This window comes from Trichomycterus rosablanca, chromosome 18 (genome assembly GCF_030014385.1).
Source record: "Trichomycterus rosablanca isolate fTriRos1 chromosome 18, fTriRos1.hap1, whole genome shotgun sequence".
NCBI lineage: Eukaryota > Metazoa > Chordata > Actinopteri > Siluriformes > Trichomycteridae > Trichomycterus > Trichomycterus rosablanca.
In genome coordinates, this window is record NC_086005.1 from 22,162,382 (window position 1) to 22,181,380 (window position 18,999).

General features: G+C 42.9%; 1 protein-coding gene across 1 annotated transcript in view; it reads right to left on the bottom strand.

The window, feature by feature from the left end:
• The window catches only part of map3k1 (mitogen-activated protein kinase kinase kinase 1, E3 ubiquitin protein ligase), a 61,523-nt gene that overhangs the window by 29,348 nt on the left and 13,176 nt on the right, over positions 1 to 18,999 (bottom strand). Inside the window, exon 2 of the mRNA XM_063014076.1 lies at positions 857 to 1,007. Coding sequence (XP_062870146.1) covers positions 857 to 1,007 — 151 coding nt within the window. The remainder of the gene's footprint in view (positions 1 to 856; positions 1,008 to 18,999) is intronic.

Here is an 18,999-nt window from a genome sequence, read left to right on the forward strand (position 1 = left end):
ACATTGACATTATTGGCTATTTTTGAGGACAGTGGGGTGGCTGAGAAAGCACAGTGGATTGGTGACCTGTCCAGGGGGGGTGTTACCATACTGCGCCCATTGATTCTGAGTAAACCTGACCCACTGCAATCCAATATTTTGGTCAGACCAGCTTATGAGGGTGCCACAGTGGATCATTATGGTCTGCATACCTGATTTGGCACTGTGTTTACACTGGATGCCCTTCCTAAAGCATCAGTCCTATATTTTTTTTATACTGGTTTGGGACCAGTGGCACGGCGGCTCAGTGGGTAGCACTGTCGCCTCACAGCAAGAAGGTCCTGGGTTCGATTCCCAGGCGGGATGCTCTGGGTCCTTTCTGTGAAGAGTTTGCATGTTCTCCCACAGTCCAAACACTGGAGACACTGAATTGCCCTATAGGTGAATGGGTGTGTGTATACCCTGCGATGGACTGGAGGCCCGTCCAGGGTGTTACTGTGTGCCTTGCGCCCATTGAAAAGCTAGGGTAGGCTCCAACACCACCAACCCTCCCCCCGTGACCCTAATTGGATAAGCGGTTAAGAAAGTGAGTAAGGTTTGGGACCAGCACTTGGAAGTCCACCTCCCAATGGGTAGGCCGTTTGTGACGGCAGTTTTGTACCACACAGTACCACATTATTTGGTTCTAGAAACCTACAGATTTAGATCAGTTCTTTTTTTTTTTTATGTGGATTGGAAATGGCCTCTGAGTTCAATAGACACCAAGTGCAATAGGGGCAGTTTGACTAGAAGAACAGGAAATGCAGAGGAATTAAAGTAAACTTATGAAGTAGTGATGTTGAAATAACTGATGAATGAAGTGTCTGTTGTGTCTCACCACTGGTCCTCTTCTATTCCTCCTCTCTAGCCATTCGTGTTTCCAGGTTGGCATACACGTGGCCTTGAGCTTCTCTCGGATCATGCGCTCCTCGGGCCGATCCTCTATCTTCTGCAGCCCTCTGAGCGTCTCCTTGTTCTCCATGTCTCGGCTATAACCAGAGCAATAAACAAAAATCCTGGTTTATCACGTGAACGCAAGCTATGAAAACTCTATTCATAGTACAACAAAGCAGTGTTTCAGTGATATTACTACTCATTCTCAGGTCAGTCAATGTTACATTAGAGTGGAATGGATTGAGATGTACCATACCTAGGGCCCCATGAGTACATGAGGTGAGTGAGGAGCTGAGTAAGCAGAGCTAACGGAGGCCTCTATTTCAACCCATGGATTGCAAAAGCAGGGGTTAAGCTTTAGACTGAATGCCCTTGCCTTGTAGCAGAGGATGTTATGATAAGAAGTCCCAACAGTCTAAGCCTGTAACACTTTCTACTGTGTGGATGAGCTCAGCACCTCAAAATGATTTTAAATGAAATCTGCTTCAGTAAGCTCAGGAATCCCAGTGGGGGGTTTGTGGAAGAGTGGCGCCAATCATAAATTTCCAGAACCAGTTTGTTTCCTTCACGGTGAGATTCGCTGGTGGCTTTTGTCCCTCTTAAATGCTCACTGACCTGTGTGTCTGCAACGTTGGTTAGCTATTCCATGCTTACACTAATTAAGAAAGCCAAGTTAACCAAGTTTACACACTTTCTATGTTCCATTTCTATGATCTTGATGATGTTCAGTTGTAGCATAGGCAGCTAAATTAAGTGTAGTTTAGAGTAAACCAGGATAATTAAAGAAGCTGGTGATGGCCGCTCAGGTGGCGCAGCAGTAAAAACACATGCTGGAACCAGAGCTTGGATCTCGAATACATCGTATCGAGTCTCAGCTCTCCCTGCCGGCTGGGCTGAGCAGCCACATGAACAACGATTGGCCTGTTGTTCAGATAGGGGTGGGATATTAAAAAAAAGCCGGATAAAGACACTCTCTCATAACTAATGCAATTACGACCTCTGCTGGCTGATTGATGGCGCCTGCACAGAGACGCAAAAAGAGCTGTCGGGGTGTGTCTCTCCGTACACAGTGCTGATCCGCATTGCACTCGTCAAAGTATAGGTGACAAAATGCATACGACTGCTGCCCACATGTTGGAGGGGACGTGGGTGAGCTTCGTTCTCTTCAGTCAGAGCAGGGATCGGCATTGGTGGAGAGGAAGCATGACACAACTCGCGCTAAGAAGGGAGAAAAAAGGGGAGAAAATGCAAAACCCTGAGCAAGATCTTTAAACCTCACTTGCTTGCATTGTATTCTGTCCCAATTGTAAGTGGATTTGGATAAAAGTGTCCACTAATTGTCCGCAATTGTAAATGTAACCATATACCTGACCTCTCCATCTCAAATGATGCCTTGAGTATGTCTCACTTGAGTATGTCTAACAGGATGCAGACATATTTGCTTATTTCCCATGGTGAGCTAGTGACTGGGAAGGGTGGGGTATAAAAGGTGAGCATTCCATTACATGATTCCTAAAATAAAACTAATAGTGTAGCACTTGGGTGGCGCAGCAGTCTAGCCCACCACCGCTGAGATCCGGATTCAAATCTCGGTGGCGTAAATCAGTGGTCCCCAACCACCGGGCCGTGGACCAGTACACGGTCCAGGCCGCACAGAAAGAATCAATAAATAAAACCCTGCTATGAACTGGTGCAATGTCTAGGGTATTCCTGGTTTGTGCCCAGTGTTTCCCAGTGAAACCAGATCCGCCTGAATAGAGCAGCTGATAAAAATTCAATTTCATTTCATTCGGGCAGGTATGCATCCTGAACAACAAACCAATCCAACATGTACCAGCAGAAACTGTTTTTGTCAAAAGAGGGTGTATTCATACTCAAACAAAATCGCTACTTATCCCCGACCTAGAAATATCTCCATTGTGCAGAGTAGTGCTCAAAAGAGTCCAAGACTTAGGCCAATCAAACAGAGGGATCAACGGATCAAGGTCAGGGTGCATTTTCCCACCTGCTCATGTTGGATAATAACCAATCAGTGGGACAGTAGAGTTAGTGTTTCTGACTTTGGCTAGCTATCCCTTGATTCTTGTCCTAAAACAAAAAGTGCTGTATCACTTAAACTTAAAGAAAACCAAAACAATAACATTTATTATACTGTACATCTGTTATAATGACATAAATAAAAGTAATCCTTGAGAAAAAGGAACACTGTACCCATTAGCTTTTAATAATGTGAATCCGGTAACAGTACGGTAAAGATTACAGTTGATAAAAATCTAAATTGCCACTTTAAATCTCATTAAACTGATTATGTTTGACGTGCTGGTGGTGGGAAAAACCCCGGCCAGCCTGCCGTGTCAGAAAGGGTCGAGAAGCTTAACCCGAGGGGGGGGGGGGAGAACGCTTCGAGAGAGAGATGAAAAACCTTACCACCCGTTTGGCTCCGAATGCCCACATGTTGAAGGGAGGTCAGGAACAAGGCTAGAGCAGCTGTGGCCAGTTTCCATCTTTAATTAAAAGCTAAATCAATGGTGTGCGCCCCTCTGGCATTTTTCAGATACACAGTTACACAGTAAGCGGTAGTGTAACAATAACAAACCGGGGAACCGGAAACTGAAGACTTCCTTTGCTCAACCCAGCCTTGTTTGAAGCACCGTGCACACAGAGGAGAAGTGAGCTTAAGTTCTGAGAACCGCAAGAACATTCATAGTGCAACAGAAACTAACACTTATACTTAAATATACAGCTGCTGGTTGGTAGTTGATATTAGATCTATTAAAGAGTGTGAAACAGTTGGACGGTTGGTTTCGTTTAGAAATGCTTCACCTTCCAAGTTGTCCTTATGCAACGAGGGGGCTTATATTTACCATTTGCTGGTTTTACAGACACATGTTGATGTCTTGTATGAAAATAAACTTTTTTAAAAACAATTTAGTGTGCCGCTCAGGTGGCACAGCGGTAAACACACACGCTGGAACCAGAGCTGGGATCTCGAATACATCGTATCGAATCTCAGCTCTGCCTGCCGGCCGAGGCTGAGCGGCCACATGAACAACCATGGGCTGTTGTTCAGATGGGCGGGACTAAGCCGGCTGGGGGTCTCTCTCTGTCAGACTGGTGCAATTATGACCTCTGCTGGCTGATTGATGGCGCCTGCACAGAGATGAGAAAAGAGTGCTCTCAGGGTGTGTCTCCCCGTACACAACGCCAAGCTGCACTGCACTCGTCAAAGTGTAGGTGATAAGATGCATACGGCTGCTGCCCATGTGTCGGAGGGGGCGTGCGTGGGTTAGCTTCGTTCTCCTCGATCAGAGCAGAGATCGGCATTGGTGGAGAGGAAGCGTGACGCAATCGGGCAATTGGACGCGCTAAAAAGGGAGAAAAAGCATAAAGAAAAAAAAAATATATATATATATATAATATATATATGGATTTATACACTTTAAAAAAAGTGCAAATTAATGTATACAAATAAAAAAAGTTCTTAAAAAATTTTAGAAATTAAAGAAAATTAACAGAAAAGATTAAGACATAAAACACATAAAAGCACACAAATTTATTTAAGGAAGTCACGTACTGATCTCCACATTCCTCCATTTCGCCTTGGACAACTAACCAGCACCCTTTTTAGTCTGGTCTTATTACACCTAGCAGACTAGTGGCCAATTTTGTATGCTGCAGGCACTGCCAGTTGTACCAGGAGTAGGGCTGGGCGGTATATCATAAATATCGATATATTTGATTATACTTTTTACACGATGTTGAAAATGACCATATTCGATATATCAAGCATGCATAGAATACACAGGTTACCATTTGAGAACGTTTAAAACACAAAAGCGCTAAGCGGAACGCTTTCCTTCGCGTATGAGCATGGAAACTGAATCACTGAGTCAATGAGTCAGAAACGACTCTTTTCAGACGAATTATTCATTGGAATCGAATAAAAAAAACTGTGCTCTTATCTATGGTAAAGATTCATTCATTTGACTCACTCTGTGGGCAAAACAACTCTGATTCAAGAGATTCAGATGTATAAACCAATCAGAGCTTCAGAATTTAAATTTTTTAGCCATATCGCCCAGCCCTAACTAGGAGGCACCCAGCCGATCGGTAGCAGAGATGATATTCAAACTCGGAGAGTTTAGAATCCCAGCGCTGGTGTGCTAGTGGAATATACCCCACTTCTATACCTCTATAAAAAACGGCCAATAGGAGCTTACGGCTAAAAGCATTTTATCTTTAACTGGCTACAAAAGCCGTTCTAATTTTTTATTAGATAAGTAATGCTGTGTGGCACCAGGACTATTCAACTACAAGCACAAAGCAAAATCGCTTCTAGAGATTCAAAAATGTAAGATAAATTCAACTGCACAAAACCGGTTCCAGTACGTACAGAGGTAACTACAGTACAGAATACAAACAAACAAGCGAGAGGCACGGAACACTCGTACTACCTCAAGAGAGGGAACTCGGCTCCCTGGAGTCAAGACTCTGGCACAGCGAAACCAGATAGCAGGAGTTTACCATCTCTACTCTGAAAGACAAAGTTTGTGATGACCAGCCCTTGCCTCTCGAATAACAACTATCCCACACTGCCATGGGCCGGGAACAAAGGAGCACTGTGGGTCGTGCAGGTGGGAATCCATTTCAAATCCAAAGTCAAGACGGCACTTTACGGACCGACCCCCTCACCCAAACATGCGTGCATACGCGTTACCGCACATGCACGTTACCGCATGTGCACGCACATACACACTGTTAAGCGCACACACCCGTTCTCATGATCCGCACTGTTCCCAGCTCTCGGGTTACGGTCCAGACAATCGCCGGCTCTCTGCTGGAGGCGATCGTGAAGTCGGAGCTCTGCGCATAATAGCGGGAGCTACTCGCTCCTAGAAGGACTTCGCAGCCTTTACAAAAAAGCTCCGAACACAGAAGTACAAGAAGCTTAATGACGACTAAACAAAGTCAAACGCACAATATGGGTCAACAAAGAAACAAAGGGAGCCATTGTGGAAATCAGAAACTATAACCTCCTATTAGAAAAGCACATAATCTGCCCAGCGAGTCCTGAAATTCTGCAGGACAAAGACTGCAGGTGTGTTGTGAAATGTAAGCTAACGACAATGTGCGTCAAAGAAAGCTGTAGGCCCTTTCCGACTGGTAAAAAAAAAATCATACTGGAAGGACAAGTAGGTGTACACCTGACCTGCTCTGATTATGAAAGATTGTGTATTTAACCTTGTGCAAGGACCAGGAAACATTCTTAATTAGTTTAGCAGAATTTGGTAGAAGCTGCCAGAAATATGAGCTGGTGGATGAGAATTCAGGCCATAAATGTTATTGTTTACCTAAACGGGGTAAAATTATGGGTGTAAACTGGACTCTGAGTTTAGAGGAGCTTTATAAAAGCTTTATAAAGAACTTGAACATTTATTCCATCTAACATTAACTAGCAGATCGGTGACTCTTAACCAGGGGGCCATGGCCTTCTATGGGGGCCTCAGTGAGCCTGGGTCCTGCTGCATTTGAATTAGAAGAGTAAAAACAGAATCGCATGTGATGGGACTGGAAAATCAATATGCTATAGGCATATTAAAAACCTCTTGTGATACCTTCCAATTGCCAATGTTGGGTCTTTGAGAATGAACACATTTAATTCGCCCATCTGAACAGTGCAAAGGTAAACGGATGATTCAAATACAAACGATTCCGATTCACTTGTTGATGCAGATCCCACTGAAGCAGACCCAGGTGAGGAACCTGACCTGCTCTGATTATGAAAGATTGTGTATTTAACCTTGTGCAAGGACCAGGAAACATTCTTAATTAGTTTAGCAGAATTTGGTAGAAGCTGCCAGAAATATGAGCTGGTGGATGAGAATTCAGGCCAGAAATGTTATTGTTTACCTAAACGGGGTAAAATTATGGGTGCGAACTGGACTCTGAGTTTAGAGAAGTTGCTGGCACCTTTGGTACATTATAGAGCACTAGAACATTTATTCCATCTAATATTAACTAGTTGATCAGTGGTTCTTAACCAGGGGGCCACGACCCACTCAGGGGCATCAGTGAGCCTGGGTCCTGCTGCATTTCCATGAGAAGAGTTTAAAAAAAAAAAGAACCACACGTGATGGGACTGGAAAAATCAATAGACTACTGGCATCTATTGATCTATTGTGATGACTTCCTATTGCCAATGTTGGGTCTTTTATGATGGGTGAATCAAATGTGTCCATTCTCAAAGTGCAAAGAAAAACGGTTTATCCGAATACAAACGATTCCGATTCACTTGTTGACGCAGATCCCACTGAAGCAGACCCAGGTGAGGAACCTGACCTGCTCTGATTATGAAGGATTGTGTATTTAACCTTGTGCAAGGACCAGGAAACGTTCTTAATTAGTTTAGCAGAATTTGGCAAAAGCTGCCAGAAATATGAGCTGGTGGGTGAGAATTCAGGCCAGAAATGTTATTGTTTACCTGGACTTGCATTGCTTGCATTCTTTTTCTAAAGCTTCTCTTTTGGTACATTATAAAGCACTAGAACATTTATTCCATCTAACATTAACTAGTAGATCTGTGGTTCTTAACCGGGGGACACAGCAAGCCTGGGGGGGTCCGTTGTATTTGGATTAGAAGAGTAAAAACAGAATCACACGTGATGGGACTGGAAAATCAATAGGCTACTGGCATATGAGAGATCTCTTTGAGTCTTTGAAAATAGACACATTTGATTCACCCATCATAGAAGTGCAAAGGTAAATGGATGATTCAAATACGAACGATTCCGGTTTACTTGTTGATGCAGATCCCACTGAAGCAGACCCAGGTGAGAAAGCTTCCACCACCAGTTCACCAGAAGTAAACCAACTACATCAACCAAAATCAGAAAATACCAAGATAATAACCCCTCATCATGGATTCATTGAACTTCTCATGAGCATGAACACAATACCTTTTGTCATCCTCTCTGGTGGTGAGAGCTTTCTCAACTGGCTCTGCTTCAGTGGGATCTGCGTCAACAAGTGAATCGGAACAATTCGTATTAGAATAATACGTTTTAGGTGAGAAAGTCCAGATATAAAGATAGATTTTATCCATCGACCCCCTGGGGAGTCTAGTTAAACATGTAACAATCCTTGATTTCCACTCAGGGTGGCCCTGACTGTACTTTGGACTGACGGGAATATTTTAGATTGGATTAAAAGTTTCATATAAACATGTTTTTATATTTCCTTTAATGAAAGTGGCAGCAGCAAACTTGGTCAAAGGTCAATCAGATTGAACATTGAGCATAGCAGCACGGTGAAAAAAAAAGAGCATTCAAGCATTAAATCTGTGCGATACGTGACCTGAAGGTAAGTGGAACCGCCTCGCTCTACAGAAAACAATGACTAGCATAACACTGGTATACGCTTCACCTCATCTGTTGCTACAAGGCATTCGAGTCTAAAACTGTCACTATTGTGGTCCTAAATAATTTTGTCAAAAAAAAAGAACACTAAAAAAGCTAATCCGAATGTAGGATGCTGAAAATAGTAATGGTGTGCTCTTGGAGAGCTAATGTGGGACACTTGTGGGGATTGGGGGGCAAAATAGGTCCATTCTGCTGTGCCTGGTGAAGCCTGATACAGCAAGTGTCCGTACAAAAATCACTCGCCTGTGATGCACTCATGCTTTTAATAAACGTCTGCTCTACGTGGACAGTCGCTTAGTCTAAAATGCAGTCTGAAAATGTAAAATGTCCCCGTGTTAAAACGGGGATCTGGCACTGGGGTGGCGCAGCTTAAAACACACTAGCACACCAGAGCTGACATCTCAAACTCACCGGTTGGAGCATCAGCTCTGCCACCCTGGCTGTTGTTTAGGAAGGGGGGGGGGGCTCGATGGTGCCTGCACAGAGACTAGGGATAAGGGTGTGGCTCTCTGTACACAAAGCTGATCTACACATGAACTCGTCTCGTACAGGTGAAAAGATGCAGTCGGCTACTGCTCACGTGCGTCACGGTTCTCCTGAGTCAGAGTGAGGGTCAACATGAGTATAGAGGAAGTGTAATGCAGTTGGGTAATTGGATCTTGGATAGGACTAGATTGGGAGGAAAATTGGAGGAGGAAGGTTGCAAAAAAACAAACAAACAGGGACCTGGGGTATGTACTGACACAGCGGTTCTCACCTTGCACTTGCCTTAAGCCTCAATAAAATATAGAGACCTTTCAATTTCAAGTGCTAGGGTGAGACCAGATGTGAAGGTCATGGCTGGGCACCCAACAAACACAAATGCGCTCGAGGGTGGGAAGGTCGGACAGGGTTTCTCCTCTCTGTTGCTGCTATATTCCAGCTCCAGGACAGGCTGAGTGACGGAGAACACAGAGATTAGCATGACTCTCCTTCTGTGGGGAGACTTTGTGGGTCCACAGCTTGTGGCCAACCTGAGGCCAGAACTAGGTAGTGTCCGAGGATTGCAATATGCAACAGAGAATTGAAAACAAGTATATATGGATTCTTTATATACATTTAATAAGGATATCAAATTCATTCAAAGGGCATTAAATAAGGGGGTCATAAAACAGCCAGCAGTAAATCCTGAGCAAGCATTGAACCAAAAAAAGAAGGGACGTGAAACAAGAAGATATACGGCTGTGGCTTTCCTAATTAATTTGAGACCATTAAGGTTATAGTGCTGAGCGGACAGGGTCAGCAAATACTGCAGGATTGAAGAGCAGTACAGACGGTACTGAAGGGAGTCAGCACATCAGAAAGGATGAGATGAAGGGGGATTCCCATCAACTTCAAATTATCCCTGAGAAATACTGACATATCATCTTATTATCTCTGCAAGGGTGGATCTTGAGAAAAACACATGAGCATGTGTGGTGTAATGCTATCAGCACTGATTATGTGAACCCAGCCACTGAAGGGATGAATATCAGTGCACCCTTAGTGCTGGTCCCAAGCCAGGACAAATAGAAAAGTTGTGTTAGGAAGGGCAACTGGTATAAAACCTGTGGAAAATATGTAAACGGACGATTCGCTATAGAAACCCTAACAAAAGCGCCCAGGTGACACAGCTGGATAATCCGCTAGTCGGCTGGACGCCCTTTACCAGGCAGAATTGGCAGGTGCCTGTATAGCAGACAAAATTGGCCTCTAGTCTGCTGGATGGGAAAAGACCCGACTGATAAGGGGTGGGGTAATTAACGCTGTGTAAGGACCGTCGTTTCCCAGGGCGCCTGTACAGAAGTGGAGGAGCGTCATGTGAATGTACACCCTCTTTGGATGGCATTGGGGTCCTCAGCAGCAGACTGGCTACATTAAATTGGGAGAAAAAGATGGAAAAATGCAATTAACAACACAGTGACACCTTGGCTGTTGTGGTGTATGAAACCTAGACCTTCTGATTAATAATCCAGTTCCTGGGTGCCCAGGTGGCACAGTGGTTAAACAAACTAGCCCACCAGTGCCGAGATCTCAAGCTCTCGAGTTCTAATCTTAGCTCTGCTATCAGTCGACTGGGTGCCTACACAAACAAGATGCTCAATAAAGATACACCTATAGATCGGCAACATTCCAGATGCAAAGGTTTCTCTCTTGAAAACAGTAACTGGTGTCGCTAGCAATTTAGCAGCAAACCCAAAGGACACTTGTGGGCCACGAGTTTAAGGAGTGATTTCTCAAGCATAGCATGAATCTGCTTTGATCCCACTTATTTACTGGTACATTCATTTTGTAATACTAGAAACAAAAAGATCAAGTTTTGGGGAAATGAAAGCGTTGATGACCTCCTGAAGCATGCGTGCAGTCACAAGATACGTGCTGACTGTCGGCCTTCGCTAAACAGAAGCATTAGCTGGGGCTTTTTCAGCTTGTTTTGAAACCCCACACCACTGCTCAGCCAACCAGTACGAGATTTATGTTTACATTTGTGGCATTTAGCAGATGCCTTTTATCCAAAGCGATTTACAATGATGACTGAATATAGTTCAAGCAATTGAGGGTCAACTTAAAGATGGTGGGGCTCAAACCAAAAACCTTCTGATTACCAGTCCAGTACCTTTTATATACATTTCCCCCAGTCTAGTCTAGTCGATTGCGTCCTCTATACTGATTCGACCCTTCACCGCTGACTGAGGACGCCTCTCAACTGACATGCGCCCGCTCCGGCACGCACAGTCAGTACAGACTGCATTTTTTACCTGCACGAGTCGAGTTCATACACTTGACGGGCACTGTGTACAGAGGGCCACACTCCCATCAGCATTATTCCTCAGCCCTGTGCAGGCGCCATCAGTCAGCCAGCAGGGGCCGCAGTCGCACCAGTTATGAGGACCCATGATCCGACTTTCTTACCCTCTAACCCTGAACAACAGCCAATCGTTGTTCATGCAGCCACCCAGCCCAGTCGGAAAGGCAGAGCTGAGATTCGATACGATGTATTCGAACCCCAACTCTGATGAGCTAGCGTACTTTACCGCTGCGCCACCTGAGCGGCTCTACCAGTCCAGTACCTTAACTGCTGAGCTACCACTACCCTAGAGCAGTTCAAACTACAGTTCGGTCAGTCAGATTTATTTTCCTTTAAGCACTGTCGCGGCGGTAAGGTGCTGGAATTGAATCAAGCGGTTTCACTCCATCACAGTCAAAAGTGGAAATGAGCAAATGGGATGTAACGTGAACTAGCATTTAAAATGGAATACTAACTGGTGTTGACAAGAGTGTCTCACTTTAAGAGCTTATGATGTACCACTATCAGTAACTGGGTCATTAAGTACATGCAGAAGCACTTCAGTTCGAGTTCAAAACTGGGGCAGTGGTATATCCAACAGCTTTCCTGATATGGTTAAAAAAATTGATTTTTTGAGTCCTGATTTTGGGTACAACATCTACAATTATTTTCAAGGCCAGAGGATTAAAGTAAATTGGAGCTTTGCTTTGGGGGAAAAACCTGCAACATACAGCGCTATGGTGATGCAGTGTTAAATGAAACCCTGGTGCTATCGATCAGTCGGACATCTATATTCAAGAATGATTGGCTATGTCTGAGGTGGGAGAGGTTGACCGAGGCCCAGGAAAGAACTGCATTGCGCCCAGTGATTCCTACCAGTAAAGACTTGGCTTTACCAGTTATAAAGCTTGAGAAGAGACTAAAACAAAGCTGGACATTTTAGTGCGAACAGTAAAGACAAAGTCACAAGGTTTATATCGCGATCAACTCCTAAGGCATGCTAAGAAAGGAGTATTTTGATAAGATCAGATGTTGATCATTTTGGGGGTTGTGCAAGCAGCAGCAGACTCACAATCAGGAATTGGAAATGACTAGATTGAGAAATAAATAGGGGGAATCCAGAAAATTAATCTTTAGTTTTAAGTTCCCTAACAAAGAATAAACTGCATCCTCTTACTCTTTTTAAGTCAGCATAAAAATGTTAGAACCATTTTTGTTTAATGCTACAAATAAATGAGTAAAGAATGATATGGACCTAAGTAATGTATTTGCCATATACACTGATCATCCATAACATTAAAACCACTTCCTTGTTTCTACATTCACTGTCTATTTTATCAGCTCCACTTACCATATAGAAACACTTTGTAGTTCTACAATCACTGACTGTAGTCCATCTATTTCTCTGCATGCTTTGTTAGCCTGCTTTTACCCTGTTCTTCAATGGTCAGGACCCCCCAGGACCACTACAGAGCAGGTATTATTTAGGTGGTGGATCATTCTCAGCACTGCAGTGACAATGACATGGTGGTGGTGTGTTAGTGTGTGTTGTTTTTGGTATGAGTGGATTAGACACAGCAATGCTGCTGGAGTTTTTAAATACCGTGTCCACTCACTGTCCACTCTATTAGACACTTCTACCTGGTTGTTCCACCTTGTAGATGTAAAGTCAGAGACGATCACTCATCTATTGCTGCCGTTTGAGTTGGTCATCTTCTAGACCAATGGTATAGCGGTTTCTCTAAATACGCTTTAGCACCTACCTGACACATGCACACTGAGGGTGGGTGAGTCTCAAATCAGCAGTCTGAACTAAATCAAGCATCAGCTCTTGAAGCGAATTTAAATGATGTTTTTAACAGACAGCATTAATCAAACAATGACTTTTTGTGGGGTTATCGGCTAACTGGTTTATGATTAGTATCCCTACATAAGACATTAAGCATCCAGTAATCTCCAATCTGGAAAATAACTCTAGAAACTTGGAAAAAAAAGTTATAAAAAGTAAGGTTATTGCAGGTTGAAGTAGCAGGCTATTTGTGAGGTGACCATGTGATGTGTGCTTAGTGAGGAAAGTTTATCTTCCAAGTATCACCGGCTGTATACTTGTGAATGCACTCTGACTCGCAGCTCTAAATGGCCTGCACATGATGGCCGAACTCTGCAAATAGCTTTTATTTTTGGAGGTAATCGGAGACTGGTACCCTAACATAAATGATTTCTTCTTTTAGGCATGGTCCTAAACTTCCTGCAGACTTTTGTGTAAGCGAAACTGCATTAACGTGTCAAATATACAAGGGCGTAAAGCTCGGCGGTTGTTTGGTTACACTGAGGAGCTGCAAGTGCAACATGTCAATTCAGCATAAAATACGTTATGGGTCTGCGAAAACATAGTGAGCTGCCTTGCTGCTCACTGCCTACTTAGGCAGCTGCCTAAGAACAGCTGCCTAATTGACATCAAACTTTAAAAGGCGGAATATTTAGACGCACTACATTTTTCGAAATGACCTTAGTCGACACATGCATACCGAGGGTGGGTATCAGCAAATCAGCAGCTCTTGAAAGTGAATTTAAATAATGTTTTTAACTGACAGTAATAATCAAACAATGACTTTTTGTGGGGTTATCGGCCAATCAATAAAATTTAGCATGAAATACAATATTGGTCTGTGAAAACCTAGTGAGCTGCCTTGCTGGCCACTGCCTTCCTAGGCAGCTGCCTAAGTAAGGTGAATTTAGACAGTGATTATGTCTTTATCTATTCCGCCCACTGTCGCAGTGTTAGCATACTAAGCTAACACAGTTAGCCACAGGCCATTGAAACCAATGGGCTGAGACGACACAATCCACTAGCATGACAGCTATCACCTCCCTCTGTGTACCGAAAACTGTTAATGTCACTGACAGACCCAAAATGTATGTAAATGATCTTAGTCGACACATGCACACTGAGGGTGGGTGGGTCTCAAATTAGAAGTCTGAACTAAAATCAAGCATCAGCTCTTTAAAGTGAATTTAAGTTCCTTTGTTAATCAGTCAGAACATCGCTCAGCATAAGGCATCTCAGGAGGCATAAAAAACTATCCATTTGGTCTCCAGGAGTTGTTAATAATAATAATAATAATAATAATAATAATAATAATAATAATAATAATAATAATAATAATAATAATAATAAATTATTATTATTATTATTATTATTATTAATAATATAAATAATGTGCACTGCTCCACTGTTTTTTTATGCACTAATTCCGTTCCTGCAGCTGTGGTGGTAGCTGGTGCAGGTGTGAGGGGTGGGAAAATACGAGCTGAGCGCACTACATAATCCAAGCGTCCCACTGCTCCAGCACTGGAGGATGGAATGTGGAGAAATTCCTCCAACCCAGCCGTTGCAGCTGAGTGCACTGGTCCCACCAGGACAACATGACCCCCACCAGAACAACAGCACCAGTCGCTCTATCATTTAGTCAGCTAGATTATGCCAGAAAAGTTTGAGCTGTTTACTGTTGCTGCATTTTATATAAAACTTATATCATAGGGCTAAACTAACCCCACAGAGTGCGACATCACCACCCCGCGCAATACACACTGTTCCAGCGTCAAGGCAATTGAGCCAGAAGAGCTGATGAGTAGGCAGTCCATTAATGGCCTACTTAGTAGCAAGTGCACTGGAAGTGGAGCACGGCCTCCAGAGAGGGCTGCCGGGGGCAGGGCAGGCATGCACAAAGCCATACATACCGTGCTTTAGGAGCAAGGGGGAAGGGGAACGTGTGCACGTGTAAAACAACTCCCCCCCCAGTTGTATACAGAATGCTTATTAAGAACAACCCTGGCATTTGGGGGGCTAACTGTAAATGCAGCTTGCTTGTAGTCATTGTAAGGCCTTAAATGTAATTAAACCATCTAAAAAATGCCAAAATGCCTTCCGTGAGGTGCATGAGGTGGAACGTTTGCTCTAATGACAAGGTAAAGTACAGCTGCTGTTGTGTTCCATCAAAACCACATGACCTTAAGTTTTCTTCTGTGAGTATAGGGCTGATTGAGTGGGTCTACAGCCCCCTTACCACGGCACAGCGCCCTACAAGCTTTATGCACCACGGACCGGTTTAATATAAGATATAAATTCACGGAACGGTGGGGGCCAGTAGATACAACGAGCATAATAAAAACACAAAGTGCATAACAATACTACTCACCAATGATGGAAGATTAGTGGGAACCCTGAGATTTGTTCGTACTAATGAAACGCTCCCACCTAGGGGTGATGGGAGACAATAACACCCGAAATGTGTTCCTTAATTTTAGTCTACTCTGTAACTTTGTTTTGGTTGCCATCACTGCAGAAAATCCTGCTTAAAACAGATACCATGTTGGAAATGTATTACTATGGATAATTATTTATTCTTTCTTTACGTCCCAGTAATAAATGACCCACGGACTGCCCGGTGGTTGGGGGCCACTGCCCTACAGTACAACACGATATGCACCCGAATCCAGAACCACCCGTTTCATACCTACTGTACTATCCACTTCCAATTTCCAAGAGTTTGCGGAAGGTGAGCCCATCACGACGTTCTCCACCAGACGCTTAGAGCAAATACGCCACTGTGATTGTATACAATAGTGGTAGCAACACGGGTTTGTTTAAGAAAATCGATCGCAGTTGGGTTTTAAATACGGCGCTTGGATCGTCTCACTTCAGTGCAGGTAACCAAATTTAGCACATATGTAGGTATAATACAGGTCACTTGCTACAGAAATGACCACTGAATGTGGGATCACATGACTGACAGAAGAAATGTAAACAAAGCCAGGTCCGAGCTGTGCTTCCTCCTTTTTATATCTATACACTTTCTAAGTCTATATTGAACCCTTACTTCCCAGTCTTGATAAGCCTTGTCTCAAACCAGAGGTTACATCTAAAACAGCATCATGGGTATCAGCCCTGATATATACCCCTGATATATAGAGAATACCATTGGTGGTGTATTTTTTACATTTACATTTTTGGCATTTAGCAGATGCTTTTATCCAAAGCGACTTACAGTACTGTGACAGTATACAATCTAAGCAATTGACGGTTGAGGGCCTTGCACAAGGGCCCAACAGTGGCAACCTGGCAGTGATGGGGCTTGAACCAGCAACCTTTCAATTACTAGTCCAGTACCTTAACCACGTGGCTACATCTGCCCTACACATTACATTGACATTTACAACATGTAGCAGACACGACATATCCAAAGCGACTAACAATCATCATTGAATACAATTTGAGCAATTGAGGGTTTAGAGCCTTGCCCAGAGCCCGACAGTGGTAACTTGGTGGTGGTGGGGCTTGAACCAGCAACCCTCTGATTACTAGTCAAGTACCTTAACCGCTGAGCTACCACTGTAATTTGTACTACTGAGTATGGAAGCACATGACTTGGAATAGCTGAAATTCCCATCCAGCTCAATTTACACATCTTTACTGGGCAGTGACACAAAAATTGAGGGGTGAAATTGGTTCTGATTTCGTAGAACATTTCCAGTGACGCGGGACAAGCTGAAGTGCTTATAAATGCAATCTAAAGTCTTCTGAATGATGTATAAACCAGGCTACAGACTACTGCCATTTTTCACATAAAGTTAATATAAATAATATTCATTAGCATTGTTGCCTTTTGGCACCTTATGACAAAATTATAGTAATAAACAACCCAGAAAGAGTAGACAGGAATCCTGAAATACAAAAAATACATTGCAAAAATCACAAAGAGGGCCAATTACTCCAATAACCCCCTGCATTTATGCTTCTGGGTTGGGTTAGGTCAAAAATGTTACCCTAAGCCGTCTGCTTTAAGACTGTAGACGACTAACTTAGTGACTTAGTAACTTTAAAGAGTGAACATCAAACGCTACCTGGCCTTGAAAGTCCTCCTAAACCTAATATGGCCATCAACAGCCTTCCTTATGTGCATAGTCTTACCTTAAGAAAACATGCCACTCAGCATACCTCAAGGTCGTAACAAATGTGACTTCTCATGCACACAGCTGGGTCCATGTGGTCTCTTATCAATGTGCACCACTAACACATGATGTGTTAAACATTCACCATGTGTGGAATCGAGCATGCAGTCATACGTACAAACCCTCGGATGAAGATAAATAGATTAGCAGTTATAGAAATGCACACAAAGTTAAAGTTATTATGTTCAACATCTTAAAAGTAACTCACAAAAAACCCAAAACAAACTATAGTGGCTGCACTAAAGAACCAGAACCATACTAAAGGCCAGGATTATACCCGATGTGTGGCTCGGCATGCATGTGCCATAGAGGTTTGATGGAGGCAGCGCTTCTGTGCTTTCCTTTTTTCAGAATCATTACATTGTAGAATCATTACATTTTATACAAATGCAGTAATTGTTAGATTCTTTTAAAAACATAATTAAAATTAGAGCAAGTTGGCTTGAGAGCTACAGCATAGCTGGGGCATGGAGAGGATTGGGGGCAGCAACCCACAGTCTAGCAGAACCAGACAGCATCGCAAAGAAAAAGTCAGTGCTCTCTATAGTCAGTACTTGGCTGGCTTTGGGATCCATACACAAAACAATGTAGATCATCTTTATATGAAAATTTACCAGTGTGCCCACTTTATACAAACAAGCTGGTACACCCAGCTTTCCAAAAATATAAGCTTGCATACAAGTCTGAAACTATTTCAAATGACTTCAAGGTAAATCAAAGTGTTTTACAGAAGATTCGGTTTTTTTCCGTCCCACTTTTGATATCTGCTGACCAAAACGAGACCTCAAGGGAATTCTTCGCTGGCATGAGAGAGACTGGACTTACAAAAGAATCTGGGCCAATGCTGCAGACAATCACATGCATCCCCTAAACACAAGGAAAAGTAGGATACAGAAAGACCATCCCAATACAAAAAAAGCTGTCCCAAAACACAATACAAAAGCTAACCTTTACTTGTGTTTTTAAAAATAAGAAATGTATATCTGTGTGTTACATTAGGGGTATAAACAAACAAAACAAGTTTAGCCTTAAAATGCAACGAGCCAAGCGGCAAATGGGATTGCCAATTATACAAACCAATAGTAAAGAGTTCTAAACAAGTTTAATTGATGTTTTTAAGCATGTCTTTACTAGCTTCGGGTATTAATTTCATTATTAATTTCATTTCAGAGATCCATACATGTTCATGAAAATATTAGCTACATTAAAAACGCCAACGTTTTGGAAAATAGGCTAAGTTAATCAACTAGTGCTCACTAAAGCTCACTAATAATGCAGCCAATTGGGTTTAATACCAATTTTAATATTATATTATTTTATGCATAGGTATTTAAAGATTAATGAACTTATCAACAAACATTTGGTAGAACATATTTATTACATTTTGTAACGTTCCACATGTTCACTGTTCACATGTTCACTGAGTACAGCATGGTTAAAAGATGCCTGGCAATGTGATCTTCAGCTGTACTCGAGTTTCTTGGGTGGAGTTTTCAATGCGTGTGACCAACAGTGATCATAAAATCTTGTACATAAATTAATACACTAAAGCTAAGGCCCAGACTGGCACAACAATACATAGACGATACTGGACGTTTAGCACAGTAATACCGTTGCCATCTGCTTCTGGAAGTCAAAGAGAGCATAACGTCCCCTGCTTCCAATAAGTATTCCTCCTATAAGCATATTTCCCTAAATGATACAGCAACACTGAGTAATATCTGGTGTCTGTGAGGTTGTTTCCAAAAGGCGACAGTCAGCACCCATAAAGGATGTTGCTCCAACCAATGACACTTACCACATAAACTGTGGTTTGAAAAGAGGAGGTGGCTGACTGTGTATCCAAGGAAT